At 37.5% G+C, this 15,652-nt stretch overlaps 3 protein-coding genes across 3 annotated transcripts; 1 reads left to right on the top strand and 2 right to left on the bottom strand.

The window, feature by feature from the left end:
- The first annotated feature begins 2,709 nt into the window (after positions 1-2,709).
- On the top strand, positions 2,710-9,030 carry LOC140831717 (ABC transporter B family member 15-like). The gene is given in 8 exon segments (XM_073195495.1): positions 2,710-3,061; positions 3,756-3,810; positions 3,924-4,102; positions 4,178-4,635; positions 4,846-5,386; positions 6,444-7,349; positions 7,464-8,404; positions 8,406-9,030. Coding segments are annotated over 8 exon segments (3,783 nt in total). The 5' UTR covers positions 2,710-2,806; the 3' UTR covers positions 8,854-9,030.
- Positions 9,031-10,739: 1,709 nt separating this feature from the next.
- LOC140831809 (uncharacterized) lies at positions 10,740-13,702 on the bottom strand. The gene has a single exon (XM_073195566.1). The coding sequence runs from the start codon at positions 13,575-13,577 to the stop codon at positions 11,013-11,015; it is 2,565 nt and encodes an 854-aa protein (XP_073051667.1). The 5' UTR covers positions 13,578-13,702; the 3' UTR covers positions 10,740-11,012.
- Positions 13,703-14,418: 716 nt separating this feature from the next.
- LOC140809843 (metalloendoproteinase 3-MMP-like) lies at positions 14,419-15,485 on the bottom strand. Its single transcript, XM_073167599.1, has one exon. The coding sequence runs from the start codon at positions 15,465-15,467 to the stop codon at positions 14,535-14,537; it is 933 nt and encodes a 310-aa protein (XP_073023700.1). The 5' UTR covers positions 15,468-15,485; the 3' UTR covers positions 14,419-14,534.
- Positions 15,486-15,652: the final 167 nt, after the last annotated feature.

Genomic DNA, 15,652 nt, shown 5'->3' with positions numbered 1-15,652 from the left:
CATATTTTGGTTTAGCTTTCATAATTAAGAAAAAAATATTTTATAAAAATTATGAATGAAATAAATTATATTTTTTTAAAAAAGTAAATATTATATGAAGGGCACATGGACTGATTTTGCATTCTGGTTCCCAATGCCACAAAAAATTCACGATTAACGAGAAGTTGTAACAAATGCCTGTGTGTTTTTATATAATATTCTGACAACATTTATTTTTAATTATTTGTAATTCAGTGCATATCGAATTCCAAAAAATAGGTTGGCATTTATTTTGCCTTGTATTTGCGAGGTGTTGTTTTTTTTTTTACTATATCGATCTATTCATACGTTTCAATTTAATAATTTGTATATATAATTTTTAAATTTTTAATTTTTTATATATGAAGATAGGTGATAACGGTGCGGTTTGCTTTTTTAAAAATTCAAACCGATGCATACGTCGGTTATTGAAAATTCAATCGGGTTTTACTAACAACGGCTGCGGTTTTGAGCGGTTCAAGCGGTCGCGGTCGTTTTACGTTTTTTTAAGATATAAACGATTTAATTATTGAAAACAAAAACAATATATGTTTCAAATATAAAATTGTTCAAAGCATATAAAGATAATAGATAATATGACAAACTAAGTTAATATTTAAAACACAAAAGATTCAAACAAAATGATTTACACATTTTATAATTTTTTACATGACTGATGTATACTTTAATAAATATTAGAAGATAATTAAGAAAAGAGAAGTTTTATTTGTAAGAATAATAATTTAAAAAAGTTAGGATTAATGAAGATGATTTCTTATTGATAGTTGTTTACAAAATTATAATTTAGCCAATATTATGGCAACGGTTAGGCCGTTCGTTCTTGGCAAAAAAATAACCGAACGCGTTGCGTTGCGGTTAGATTAATATTTTAATTGCGGTTTTTATAAATATTATGAAAACGGTCGGTGCACGGTCGGCGGTTCGGGGGGTTAAAAAAAAATTTGTCACCCTAAGAAGATGATTAGAATGAAAAAAAAATACAATGTCATAAATGTTAGAATATACAAAATTTAAAGTTAACATTAAAATAATATATTTTTTTAAATAATGCCATGAAGTTTTTAGAAATAAATGATTTACTTCAAAGTCGGACCGTCAAGAAAATTTGTTTAATCTGCCAGAACTGGAAATTAGTAAAATGTTCAATTTTTAACGATACATAAAATTTGAAAAATATTCAGATAGATTTCTAGGCATCCTCATAAGATAATAATATCAATACACCATAATCAACAATACATATGACTAGCTACAGAACTAGAATGCTATTTCCTTCGCGGCAAGGATGCAGCGGAAAGTGTGGATCTGAATTCTTCTAATTATACCATTGATAATTGGTTGCTCATTGTCGAACATAACTCTGTTACGCAATATCCATACATGATACACAGTAGCTACAACGACCGTAGTTCTCATTTATGTCAGCGTCGAGTTCTCCACGTAATTTTTACAAAATGCTCTTAGAACAGTTGCCGGTGAACCCATGATTTTTTTCATATCTAGCCATTGAAACAAATTAATAATACTCATATTTATTTTTTAAGCATCTACATTAATTGGTGAATTGTTACTCTAATATTAAAGTTGATATATCAATATTAATAATTTTAAATACGGAAGAATTTTTTTTATTTTGAACTATCATTGAATTAAATATATGACAAAAATTTGTGTGAGATACAAGTCGTATTTTGTGAAACAGATCTCTTATTTGGGTCATCAATGAAAAACTATTATTTTTTATATTAAGAGTATTACTTTTTATTGTGAATATCGACAGGTTTGACTCGTCTCACATATAAAAATTCGTGAGACCGTCTCACAAGAGACCTACTTTAAACATATTAGACCTAAAAAAAATAAAATCACATTAAAAAATCAGCTCATCGAAAATATAGATGGATTACGTAGTTATCATAAAATTACAATTTTTGTAACTGTTAAAAAAGTTTAAAATATAAATGATAAAATTATGAATTTTAAAAAAAAATTAAAACTAAAATATAGATTATACTATGTTACAAAATCGAAAGTTATATTTTAGTACTATATTTTTAAATGTTAAAAATATATTTTCTAATAATGGGAAAAAATCTTCTATCATTCGTAAAAAATATGAAAATTCGTTTAAATAATTCTTAAATGTATATCCACATATCAAAACAACATTTAAAACCGTATCAATCGATTATGTTGAAGAGACCTTCAGAAAGCCATATTAAAACAATTTTTTGATGCAGAATTCTATTTTTAACATATTGTATATTAAACTTTTTGATAAATAAATAAGTTATTGCATGGGGATAACCAAAAATCTTATATATATAATTTAATTATTCTAAATCATGTCAGGAGAGTATTTAAAGATCGGTAAAAACTTGTGTGAAACGATCTCACGGATCTTATTTGTGAGACGGATCTCTTATTTGGGTTATCCACGAAAAAGTATTATTTTTTATGCTAAGAATATTACTTTTTATTGTGAATCTGGGTCGGATTGACCCGTCTCACAGATTAAGATCCGTGAGACAGTCTCAAATGAGACACTCTTAAATATTGTTAAATTAGATAAAGGTTGTGAAATATTTAACAAATTAAATGAGACTACTTTTTTAAAAAATAATCTTTGTAGAAAGACTAGAATATCTATATAATACAAACTGATCATCTCCATTCCTGCTGCAATTCTTGGTGGGTGCAGCAGTACATAGATTTCTGCTGCATGCAATTCTTCTGTAGTAAATAAAAGAAAGAAAAAAAGAGAGAAATGGGGGAATCTAATATTGATAAACAAACGACTCAGAAGAACACGAAGAAGAGAAATGAAAGCATTTCTTTTCGTTCGATTTTCATGCATGCTGATGCTTGGGATATGGTTCTGATGAGTTTCGGGTTGTTGGGTGCTTTCGGCGATGGAGTCTCCATGCCTGTGATGCTTTTAGTCACCAGTAAACTTATGAACAGTTTTGGGAACTCTGCGGATTCACTCTCCAATGGTGATTTTACTCACAGCATCAACAAGGTTGGTTGCCACCCCGACCCGTCCAGTGCCGTAAAAAAAATTCGCACAGTGAAAATAATGTATTTTATGGCCCGAAAATTTTATAACTTCCCTAAGTGATGTAATTAACCTGGCAGGCTTGTGCTGCTGCCCCCACCAGTTTGGTACGGAGAAATTGTATCTTCTCTCTCTGTTTTGGGTTCTTGGCCAGTGTTTTTTTCCTGGAATTCTTGATCATAGTTTTCGTTGTTAATCTCAAATCAAGTGGTTGTAGAAGACTTGGTGGGAAAAGGGAATTCTATCTCCTCTTTTTTGATCGGTTTTTAGTGTATATTCTCATGTTATTGCACTTTGACTATCCATCAGGCCAAGGAAAGCTAAGGTTTTGTGTTATTTTGGTTGCACGACAGATTGACTTAGTTTACATATGCCGGCATGTTCTGTCCTTACGTGCATAGCTTTTATTAACGGGTGGACCAAGATTTTAGCGTCGCGTTATGGTCTTTGATATGCTTTAATCGTCGCCTTGTTATTTAGTTAATTGATACAAAAGCACTTGTCCGAATTCTCTACTGTATTCTGGGATTGAAAGATGGAAAATATACGTCAAAATTTTATTCTCTAATATACAATGGCACTAGTTTCCTCAAGTGTTCATTTATGTGGCTAAGCTGACAAATTTTTGTCTCGTTCTTTGATTTTATGTATATTTCAGAATGCATTGGTTCTTTGCTACATGGGTTGCGCGCAATGGGTTGCTTGTTTTCTCGGTAGGTGTGTTTAAATATCATGCAAGGAGACATCAGAATTCGTGTATAATTCCACCAACTTAATTAATCATCTGACTTAATTAATAATTAATTAATTCCCCTTTTTTGATCAGAGGGATATTGTTGGACAAGAACAGCGGAGAGACAAGCTTCCAGATTGAGAACAAGATATTTAAAGGCTGTAATGAGGCAAGATGTCGGATACTTTGATTTGCACGTTACCAGCACGGCGGAAGTGATCCAAAGTGTCTCCAGCGACAGTTTAGTGATTCAAGATGCTATCAGTGAAAAGGTTTATTTCGTCGCTAAAAGCTCGTTTCGTTGTGGTTGTTTCAAGGAATTTTAACGATTTTAATTTCACCAACAGGTTCCGGTTTTTGTGATGAACCTATCCACATTCCTTGGTTCCTACCTGGTGGCGTTCGTTATGTTATGGAGACTAGCAATCGTCGGGTTCCCGTTCATCATATTGCTCGTCATACCAGGTTTGATGTATGGAAGGGCTCTCACGAGCATTGCGAGAAAAATCAGGGACGAATACAACAAAGCGGGCGTGATAGTGGAGCAGGCCATTTCTTCTGTGCGAACGGTTTATTCGTTCGTCGGGGAGAGCAAGACAATTGCCGCGTATTCGGCTGCTTTGCAAGGGACTGTGAGATTAGGACTCAGGCAAGGTTTAACCAAAGGTTTGGCTATCGGGAGTAATGGTGTAGTGTTTGCTATTTGGTCTTTCATGGCTTATTACGGCAGCAGATTGGTTATGTACCACGGTGCACAAGGTGGCACCGTTTTCGCAGTCGGAGCAGCAATTGCTATCGGGGGCCTGTGAGTATTCATAACATATATTCAAGAATTCCAAAGAGGGAAAAGAACTTGTAATTTCAAAAGTTATACGTAAAATTTTTACATCTTTTTACGTCGCCAACTTACCTCTCTCTGGATCCACTCTTTACTAATGGAGCACACTTGTTCTTTGGATTTGCAGTAATTGTTTTAGTGAATGAAAGCTAAATTTTCTTTCATTTCAATGGACAGATCATTAGGTTCAGGTTTATCCAACGTCAAATATTTTTCCGAGGCAAGTGCTGCAGGGGAGCGAATAAGGGCAGTCATCAAACGAGTGCCTAAGATAGACTCGGATAGCATGCAAGGGCAAGTGCTACAAAACGTGTCTGGAGAGGTCCAATTCAAGGATGTTGCGTTCGCTTACCCCTCGAGACCGGATAGCAAAATCTTCGAAGACTTTAACTTGAAAATCCCGGCGGGGAAGGCGATGGCATTGGTTGGAGGGAGTGGGTCAGGGAAGTCGACGGTGATCGCACTGTTGCAAAGATTTTACGACCCACTCAGTGGCGAAATTCAAGTCGATGGTGTGGCCATCGACAAGTTGCAACTCAAGTGGTTAAGGTCACAAATGGGGTTGGTTAGTCAAGAGCCAGCACTCTTCGCCACAACCATTAAAGAAAACATACTTTTTGGGAAGGAGAATGCATCAATGGAGGAGGTTGCGGAGGCTGCCAAAGCTTCCAATGCTCATAACTTCATTATTCAGCTGCCTCAGGGTTATGATACTCAGGTTCGCACGGAATCTTTTACATAAAAATATGTATATTGCGGTAAAATCATGAGTTTTTATCCTAAAATAAACTAAGTAGTCCTATGCCTAAACTTTTAATGTTTATCGAAAACGGTAATATTATCTTGTTTTCCATGACTATGATGATGCTCCTCGTGTTTCTTTTTATGATCCAAATTTTTTAAAGAAAAGATCATAATCGTGGGGCATTGGTTACACAATTGGGGATGGAAATGATACGACACACCCATTATTGGGGAATTTTTCATGCGAAGTGACACGTAGGTCTTTTTGGAATAATTTTGGAGACCAACTAATTTTGGATTTTGCTGAATTTTTCCGTTTAGCAATAATGGTAATAGTTCCCCAAAAAAGGAGTCGAAAGAATTGAGGCCTCCAATAATATTATATTGATCACGTTATGGAGATTATTTCCTTGAATAATGTTATACGTTTAATAAATATGTCTGATGTTTACATTGAAGGGGACATAAATTGAAAACCATAACTTTGGTTAAGTATACGTTACTGCCAGAATCATAGATCATGCCATGGATTTAAATAGTAAAAAAAAAGAAAATTTACATTTTTTTTGTGCAACTTTTTCAATTTTGATCCGATCAATTTACGGTCTTAATCTAACAATTTATTTTTTTTCGATTTTAATTAATTTTCAATGAAGTATTGACATGACTAGTATGAAGTGCGATCAAAAAATTGTTTGTGTGATGATGGGCATTCTTTTCATATCTTATGCTATGTCTATACTTCGGAATAACTACTGAAGTTGAAAATGCAAATCAGTGGACTTAGTCCACAAAAATCATGACCAAATTTTTTTAAAAAAATTGCTTGTAATCCATTAACTATTTTAGAGTAACACGTGTTGGATGCAAAATAATTGTGGTGTTTTTCTAAAAATATTTTGACGACAGTACTTTGAAATATTTGAATTTGAAATCAAGAAAGGATGAAACGGTTTGATCATTTTTGGTAGCAAATTCGGGTACATGCTCCTTGTTTAATAAAGCTGAAATTTTGTGACATGAAATTGTAGGTTGGCGAGAGAGGAGTACAAATGTCCGGAGGGCAGAAACAGAGAATCGCCATAGCCAGAGCCATCATCAAGGCACCTAAAATTCTCCTCCTCGACGAGGCCACGAGTGCTCTCGACTCCGAATCCGAAAGGGTGGTCCAAGAGGCACTCGACAAGGCCGCAGTTGGCCGCACCACCATCATAATCGCACACCGCCTCTCCACCATTCGGAACGTTGATCTTATCGCTGTTGTGCAGAATGGACATGTCCATGAAATCGGTTCACACGATGAGCTCATAGGAGATCGCAATGGCATATACACTACACTCGTTCGTCTCCAACAAACCAACAGAACCGAAGATCTTGTGAAAGCTAATCAAAGTCATGTTGGATCAGCGTCGATCTCCAACGCTGATGTTCACAGCATGAGTAGCCGAAGGCTGACTATGGTTAGCCGGTCTAGTTCAGCCAATTCTGGTGCACTTAACCGCGGGGGAGACTTGGGTTTTGTCACGCCTGCTGATCAAGTTTTTTCTACGCCCTCATTTAAAAGATTGCTAGCCATGAATTTGCCAGAGTGGAAGCAAGCGACATTAGGGTGTATAGGGGCCATCTTGTTTGGCGCCATTCAGCCCTTGTATGCATTCCAAATGGGATCAATGATATCCGTATATTTTCTTCCGGATCATAAAGTAATAGAGGAGAAGACGAAGATATACGCTTTGAGTTTTATGGGGCTTGCTGTTTTCTCTCTTTTGATCAATATTTGCCAGCATTATAATTTTGCAGCAATGGGGGAGAATCTGACCAAGAGGATTAGAGAAAGAATGCTGTCAAAGATGCTCACATTCGAAATCGGGTGGTTCGATAAAGATGAGAATGCTACCGGCGCTGTTTGCTCTCGACTAGCCAAAGATGCCAATGTGGTGAGTTGATAACTCGCTAGATGTACTTTTTTATGTTTATTTTACTTGCTAATTCGTCATGTGAGTTTGATTTTCCGAATTTACAACCTTTTGTGTATCCCATTTGATCTGTAGGTGAGGTCTCTAGTTGGTGACAGAATGGCTCTTTTGATCCAAACTTGTTCAGCCGTGATCATTGCTTGCACAATGGGACTTGCCATCGCATGGAAGCTTGCATTAGTAATGATCGCGGTGCAACCCTTGTTTATATTTTGCTTCTATTTAAAGAGAGTCTTGCTCAGAAACATGTCTGTAAAGGCCATGAAATCCCAAGAAGAAAGTAGCAAGCTGGCCGCAGAAGCCGTCTCCAATCTCCGAACCGTGACAGCCTTTTCCTCCCAGGCTCGAATTCTCCGAATGCTCGATAAAGCACAAGAAGGGCCGCAAAAGGAGAGCCTACGCCAGTCATGGTTTGCTGGAATCGGGCTCGGGATGTCCCAAAGCCTCATGACTTGCAGTTGGGGGTTGGATTTTTGGTATGGCGGAAAACTTTTAGCAGAAGGGTTCCTTGGCGCAGAAGCATTGTTCCAGACTTTCATGATCTTGGTGAGCACAGGCCGTGTTATAGCCGATGCTGGAACGATGACCAGTGATCTCGCGAAAGGCGCTGATGCCGTTGGGTCAGTTTTCGCCGTGCTGGACCGATATTCATTGATTGAACCTGAAGATCCGGATGGTTACAAGGCTGATAAGTTAACAGGCCATGTTGAGCTAAAAGATGTCGATTTCGCCTACCCTGCACGGCCTAACACGATCATTTTCAAAAGCTTCTCAATTGATATCGAGCCAGGGAAATCAACAGCGTTGGTCGGACAAAGCGGCTGTGGAAAATCAACCATCATAGGCCTGATCGAAAGATTCTACGACCCTTTGAAAGGTACCGTGAAAATAGATGGCCGAGATATCAAATCATACCACCTAAGGTCTTTAAGAGATAACATCGCCCTCGTCAGCCAAGAGCCGACGCTCTTCGCAGGCACCATACGGAAAAACATCACATACGGAGCATCTGAAGATCCTCGACGAGGTCGAGGTCATCGAGGCAGCGAAGGCCGCAAACGCCCACGACTTCATCGCTGGGCTAAAAGACGGATACGAAACCTTCTGCGGCGACAGAGGGCTGCAACTATCCGGCGGCCAGAAGCAACGTATTGCCATAGCACGCGCCATCCTGAAAAACCCGGCAATCTTGCTGCTGGACGAGGCTACCAGCGCGTTGGACACACAGTCGGAGAAGGTGGTGCAAGATGCATTGGAGAGAGTTATGGTGGGGAGGACTAGTGTGGTGGTGGCACACAGGCTTAGCACCATACAGAATTGTGATAGCATTGCTGTTTTGGACAAGGGGAAAGTGTTGGAAAAGGGGACACACTCTTCGTTGATGAGCAGAGGAGCGAATGGAGCTTATTATGCACTTGTTAATCTACAGAGAACGCCTACCGATACCACTAACATAGGGAACTAATCAGTGTGTGTTTCTTTTCTGTATTTAGCCGTTGCTTCAGTTGAATCCAGTTGAAATATTTTACTATGCTATTATTATTATTATTATTATCATGATCTGAAACTAATTTGTACCAGTTTATTTACTGGCCTATGTAAATGTTCAATACTTAGTTAAACAAAAGGTAGCCATCACAGATTTCCATCGTAAAACAAATGTTATTAAATTGATTATTTTCAACTACTTTTACATTTTTCTTTGATGCTTAAAATTGTTGGTCTTAGATGCGGCATCTTGAAAAACAAATATGAAAATAAAAGATAAAATTAGACACCGATATTTTATTTGAAAAACTCTAAAAATTATTATGGTATAAATCACGAACAAGATGAAAAGATTACACTATGATATTTTGTAGGTTACAAACTTTTATTTTGTTTTCAAAAAAAACACACACTCTCTTAAAACAGTAACAAAATACCTCAAAAATATTATAGAACTACACACTAAAAAAAAGAGATGCTCGAGAGAATAGCTGAATAAATTTTGGGATGCAAAAACTAATGTAAACCTATTTATAGGAGTTCTTCTCGTGAGAAATCTCATGGCTAAGTCCAATATTACACCCTCCGTGAATGAAATACATTTAATGTATTTTGTATTCCCACCTAAATTGCCCCATCAATCTAAATGTCTACATTTTTTTTTATTTGAGATTTGATTTAGAATAAAACACATCTCCATATATATTTATATCTTTTCATTCTTTGCTATTTACGTTTCTGTAAGTCACTTGATCCCATCTTTTCTACGACAAAATATTTCAGGATTTTCCTTACTACTCTTCCCATATATTTCCGGATGAAACATCCCAATTATATAGCACAATGTGTCCGAAGAGTGAAATTAAGCCAAGATCCCATCTTTTCTACGACAAAATAAAAAGTTCTCCCATTTTCAAAGCGATCAAACGAGAAAATCACATTTCCAAGATGTGGAGAATACCCTTTTGCAAGAGTTGATGAGATGGCCAACCATGGGCTGACCAGTGAGAGGAAATAAAGGTTCTGGGGTGTTGAATGAAAGAATCCTAAACCGGGTCCCTGAACATAGCAAAAACAATAGAAAGAAATGGGAAAGTGCATGAATTAAAGAACAGATTTCGTCGGAGTAGAAAGAAATTGAAGAGTAAAATTGAGAAGTTAGCGCCTTTAGTAGGGCCACCGATCAATACTACAGCGACCGCCTTCTCCCCCTTGTTCTCCATTTATTTCCAACTTAAATCTGTACAAATTAAAGTATAACCTGTTCTAAACCGTGATATGGGTTGTGAAAACGCAGTTACAAATTTACTGTAGGTTTTTTCAAGAATCTTTATTTTAAAGTTTGCAAACATAAAAATAAGATGAACTACAAATATGCTGCTTGGATTGTGCTTGGATGGGTAGATTAAAAAATGTGTTCGAAATATTATTTCTAATCAAATTCTTTCTTCTAAACCATATTCATCGACAACAAATAACAATTGCACGACATTGAAACTTCTCATAGGATCGTTCGTGGACAAGTTAGGATAACCACTCGGTAATTTTACATCCAAGCTCCATTCATCTATCCATTAGATTGGGCACAATAAATTTTATATGTCTTATATAAACACATTACTCGACTTTTCAATTAACTTAGCACTGAAATTCTGAAAAAATATTCTTTTAATTTGAATTGTTTTCGTATCAAAGCTCTGGTTTCTTTTTCACATACCCATTTTGGCCTCATTCTTGAATGAAATATATTAGCGGATCGAATCGCAATCGCTGCACATGTATACTTTGTTTTAGTTTGATTCACTTGGTCAATTCAAATTATTTAACATGTTGTAGGCTCAACAAAAATCAGTCACAGCAGTATAATCATCCCGAAACTCTAGATTATATAGCAATCTTGGAATTTTCCCAAGTAGAGAATGAGCCAGTATTTGAATGGATTTGAGCTATCAAAATCTTATCAACAGCTATGAATAACTATTTCACAACAATAAAGAACTCTATACATAAATATACGCGGCTATCATGCTCAATGGAACAGTATAGGTTTCCCTTGTATCAACGTGCCGTCTGCCAGACAGAAAAATAACCGTGGGTGCGGCACTCTGTTAACACGATACTAAGCCAGGAGAACTGTTAGACTTGATTTCTTTTATCAGAGCCTACAGATTCAATCTGCATGGTCAAATCCTTAACCCCAGCGTCCTGTAAAATGTGCAATACTTGTTTTTTTGAAAAAGGCATGTTAGAATCTGCCGAGACATGAAGATGCATAGTTCCCACAACATATGTGTTAGTGAAACTCCAGACATGTAGATTTTGAATGCCAACCACGCCATTGAGCTTCATCACTTTATTAAGTGCTTCCTTGAGCTCATGCTCGTAAAATCTAGGAACTCTTTGCATCAAGATTTCAGCAGAATTTCTGAGTAAAGGTATCACGGATAACACGATAAGGGAAGATATAAATATTGAGCAGGCAGGGTCAGCAACGAGCCATCCCTTGTACTTGATTAATAGGGTCGAAATAACTACCCCAACACTTCCCAATGTGTCTGCCAAGACGTGCAAGAAGATGCCACGCATGTTGTGGTCAATGTGATGGTGGTGATGGTGATTCTTCTCCTTTTCCTTTCCTTCAAATAGTGGGTCTGTAGGACCATGATTATTATCATATTGATCGACATGAGAATGGTGTTGATGGTGGTCGTATTGGCCATCGTGGTTGTGATTGAGGTTGGGTTTCTCAGCATGGTGGTGGTGTTGGCCCTCATGCTGGTGACCACGGTGGTGGTGATCATGATCAGCGTCATGATGACATTTGTTGTGTTCATGATCAAAACTACACTTGCTATCATGATTCACACCCAATTTCTCATTGGAATTTTTCACCACAGTAATGAACTCTCTACGTTTATCTTCAAGTTCATCGTGTTCATGTGAATCATGATCATGGTTATGGTGATGGCAACGTGAATGGGAATGGGATTTCGACTTGTTATGGGAGTGGGTATGCATTTCCGAATGGCTATTAGAGTGGGAATGTGAATGGGAACATGCTCCAGATCCACCATGTGTATGATGATGCTCCTCATGAAAGAAGATCAGACCGACAGCATTTACAACCAGCCCTCCAATCGAAACTGCCAGCAGACTGCTAGTAGAAATCTCTTGAGGGTCTAAAATCCGCTCCAGCGACTCGAGGGTAATTAATATTCCAACAAGAACAAGAAAAACAGCATTGACATAACCTGAGAGAACCTCAAACCTCCCACGACCATAGTTGAATTGACTATTTGCTGGCAATCGTGAAATGTAAGAAGCATACAAACCAATTGCCAGAGCAGCACAATCAAACAACATGTGACAGGCATCAGATATCAACCCAAGACTGTTACTCATGAAACCTGCCACAAATTCGACAACCATGTAAGCAGTATTGATCAATAAAAACAGAGCAATCTTGCGCGACTTCCTCTCACTCAAGACGTGCCTAATAGGCATCATCACTGTTGCACTATAAGACTCTGATGATTCAAAACCCAATTCAGGATAGCAAAAATTAACAGGATCCAACTCTCTCACTGAAATCCAAAGTAACAACCCACAAATCAGTAATCCCCACAGTGAAAGCTCCGGAAAATATAACAACTCCAAAACAAGTGTACACACAAAGGTTACGAAGTACTCCCTTCGAAAATCTTTTGAAGCAGCCGCTTTCTCATTGGTACAATTCTCACTCAACAGCACACCAAAAACCACAGTATTTGCCAGTGGCCAGCTGAGATTCGGCAAGGAAATGCTATCACCCTCAGCTTCAAACACAAACATACTGATGACAGCTGGTATAAAAAGAGCAACAGTTGTTAAAAACAAAGTGATCATACGAACACGTTTTGCACCTAGCTCTCGAACATCACCCCAGTTCGATAACATCCGCTCATAATATCCCAAAAATCCAGATAAAAAAGGAAGTAACATAGGCCTAATCCTCAGACAATTTCCACTAGCAAACACCAAAAGACGATTACCGCTAACATTCACGTGAGATAAAGGAAAACATTCGATTCGATCCCAACTAACAGACAACAAAAGCAACCCAGAAATCAAAGCGATGAATCCACGCATCTTCGATGATCCAATCGAATTCCCATTAACAAAGCTCCGATCTTTACCATCTGTCATAAAGCGCGACACTACATTACCAGATAACTCAGCTAAAATCATTGATGCTGTGCCACAATATCGCAACGCCTGAAATCTAAGTAAAAAAATAACCGCAAGAAGGAGTGATTTGGCGACGAGGAGTTTGAGCTGGGATTGGGTCATTGAAGTGAGGGAAAAAACGGGCCTTTGAAATTTTAGGTAAGAAGAATTCTTAGCAAAGCTCGAGGCAAAAAGAGAGAACGAAAGGGTGAGGAGAAAAGAGAGGAGGGAAACGAGAAAAGAGAAAGGGAAGATGGAGAAAGAGGGAGGAGATGAGCGGAGGAATGGGAGGAGGGAGTAGAGGGATCGGAGGGAGAAGAGGAGCAGAAAGAGGAACGAGAAGGAGGTGGCGGCGACGGAGGGTCTGGAGATTGGGTGACGGAGTTTGGAGGGGGTAGGCGTTGGGGTTGAAGGAGGGTAACGGAAGAAGGGGTAGGATGGGCGTGGGGGAAGTGATATGCGATGTGGCCGGTGTTGCTGGTGGCGGTCTGCCATAGCCCGATTGAGATGGGCAGAGTGAGCAGTGATTGGTGGTTGCTCCGCCGCTGAAGTTTCCGCCCGCCAAAGAACTTAAATAAATACTAAAATCCAATTTTCCACCAAGACCCCAAAGTGCAAGTTCTATTTTTAATGGGAGAATTGGACTGGATTTTTCTGTTATACATATATATCATATTACAAGGCAGTAATTAATTAATATACTTATTTAATCAAATTAATTTATTATTGTTAATGGCATGGATATAATCTTCGTTTTATGTTTCATAAAGAATTATAATAAAAATGAATTGAAATAAAAAATTTAATATATATATATATATGTCAGAATCTCACAAGATTTAATCTTGAGTTTCTCTCACTTTGATAATGTTTAAAATTTATTTAAATGACATATCTTATTGTCTGATATTTGCTTAAGTTTAAAATTTTTTAACAAAGATATTAAAGGGTATTTTAGTTCAATTAAAATACAACCCAACCCAAGTCTCTGTCTATTCTTATCGGGTGTGTGCTCCGTGAAAAAAATTTAAAAAATTTATCATTATTTTAAAAAAGAAATAGCAGGAGAGAAGAAGATGGAAGAGAAATGTGATATATAAAGTCGATTGTCTAAATGTTATTTTTAATATTATGAAACAACATGTATAACAAAAATTACTTGTTCCATGAATTTAATTTCAATAAATACTAAAAGTTATGATTTCATTGCTTCAATAATATTAGCATTTCTAATAGTTAGTTGAATATAAAAAAGGCAACAAATAACACGGTCGTGCCAAATGCGCATTTAATTCAAGCAAAGCAGAAAAATGAAATAATAAAAAATTATGCAAATAATACGTTTTATTTCACGATTTTATAAATATTACATTTGATATATCGAACTCTTAAAGTGAAACACGCGAGGATTTATAATTCTTGCATGTAAAAACTTATTGTAAATATGCTGTTTTAAACATTATACAAAACTCTGATTCCCTGAATGTCATCTTCATTCAAATTTTTTCTCACTCCAGGAGCGATGGATGGGTACATAATTGCTCCTTGAACCCTGCTATGTCCAAGGCCAAGAAGGTGCCCGATTTCGTGAACCGCCACCGTTTCAAGGTCGAATGCTCTCATGACTATCCCATCGGCCCAACGTTCGTCTGCATCATAATGGAACCTCCCGTCCGTTGGCGCGAAAGCATGGGCTAGGACACCACCCCGACCGTCGAAACTGTGTCGGTCTCCATGGTTACCCCGGAAAAACCCAATAACTAAATCAGGACGTTGATTGCTTTGGACCTGTGAAAATGTGAAATGAGTGGCGGATGCCCATTGGTTAAAGGCCCGTCTCACGGGGCCGACCGCATTGCTTGGCGTATTGGGTAAAATGTCATAGGTCAGGTGTGTTTTAGTAGGTGGCCATCTCAGACGGTTAGGGAAAAAACTATAGTGTGCCACGGCATGGATAACATGACCAGAGTCGTGTTTTTTCCTATCAGCTCGCATCGAGTTCACCCCTTTCACTATGTCGGGCACGCCACATCGAGTTTCGACCATTTTCGACACCGTGCTAACATCCAATATCCCGGTCGGATTAATATGGAAATTGCTTTGGTAGGTTTTAACGGCGGACTCAAGGGCGTCATCAAAAGTGTCGTAGTCGGTATTCCCTTGGTCTAGGTCATCAAGATAACCAAACTTTTGAAGGTATTTCTTGAGTCGGTGGATTTCTTTCGATTTGTTTCCCTTGTGACACCCTTCTAAGTGTTTGATGAACTCAAAAGGGGAGTGGAGGTTTTTGTCATCTGGCGCATGTGTCGTGGCATGGCCAATGTCAGAAGAAACTAGGAAAAATAAAGTGATACAAAATAAGAGCTGAAAATATTTAAGCGCCATGAAGAAAATTGAAGACGATCGATGTTTATTGTAATTCAAGTTACAATGTATGCAGATGTATTTATAGGCATCAAAGTTTTAAAAAAAACATGTTTAATTAATAATATAGTAGACTGACTCAATATTAAATTTGACTTTCTTCTTAGAACGAATGATTTTGAAACAATCGTTTGTTTGTTTACGCG

This window comes from Primulina eburnea, chromosome 1, assembly GCF_022965805.1.
Source record: "Primulina eburnea isolate SZY01 chromosome 1, ASM2296580v1, whole genome shotgun sequence".
NCBI classification, from domain to species: Eukaryota; Viridiplantae; Streptophyta; class Magnoliopsida; order Lamiales; family Gesneriaceae; genus Primulina; species Primulina eburnea.
Note: the sequence above shows the minus strand (reverse complement) of the source record. Positions and strands in the feature narration are given on the sequence as shown.

What these genes read in the sequence shown, in the direction of transcription:
- LOC140831809 (XM_073195566.1), bottom strand. Translation starts at nt 13,577, where the DNA reads ATGGCAGACCGCCACCAGCAACACCGGCCACATCGCATATCACTTCCC.
- LOC140809843 (XM_073167599.1), bottom strand. Translation starts at nt 15,467, where the DNA reads ATGGCGCTTAAATATTTTCAGCTCTTATTTTGTATCACTTTATTTTTC.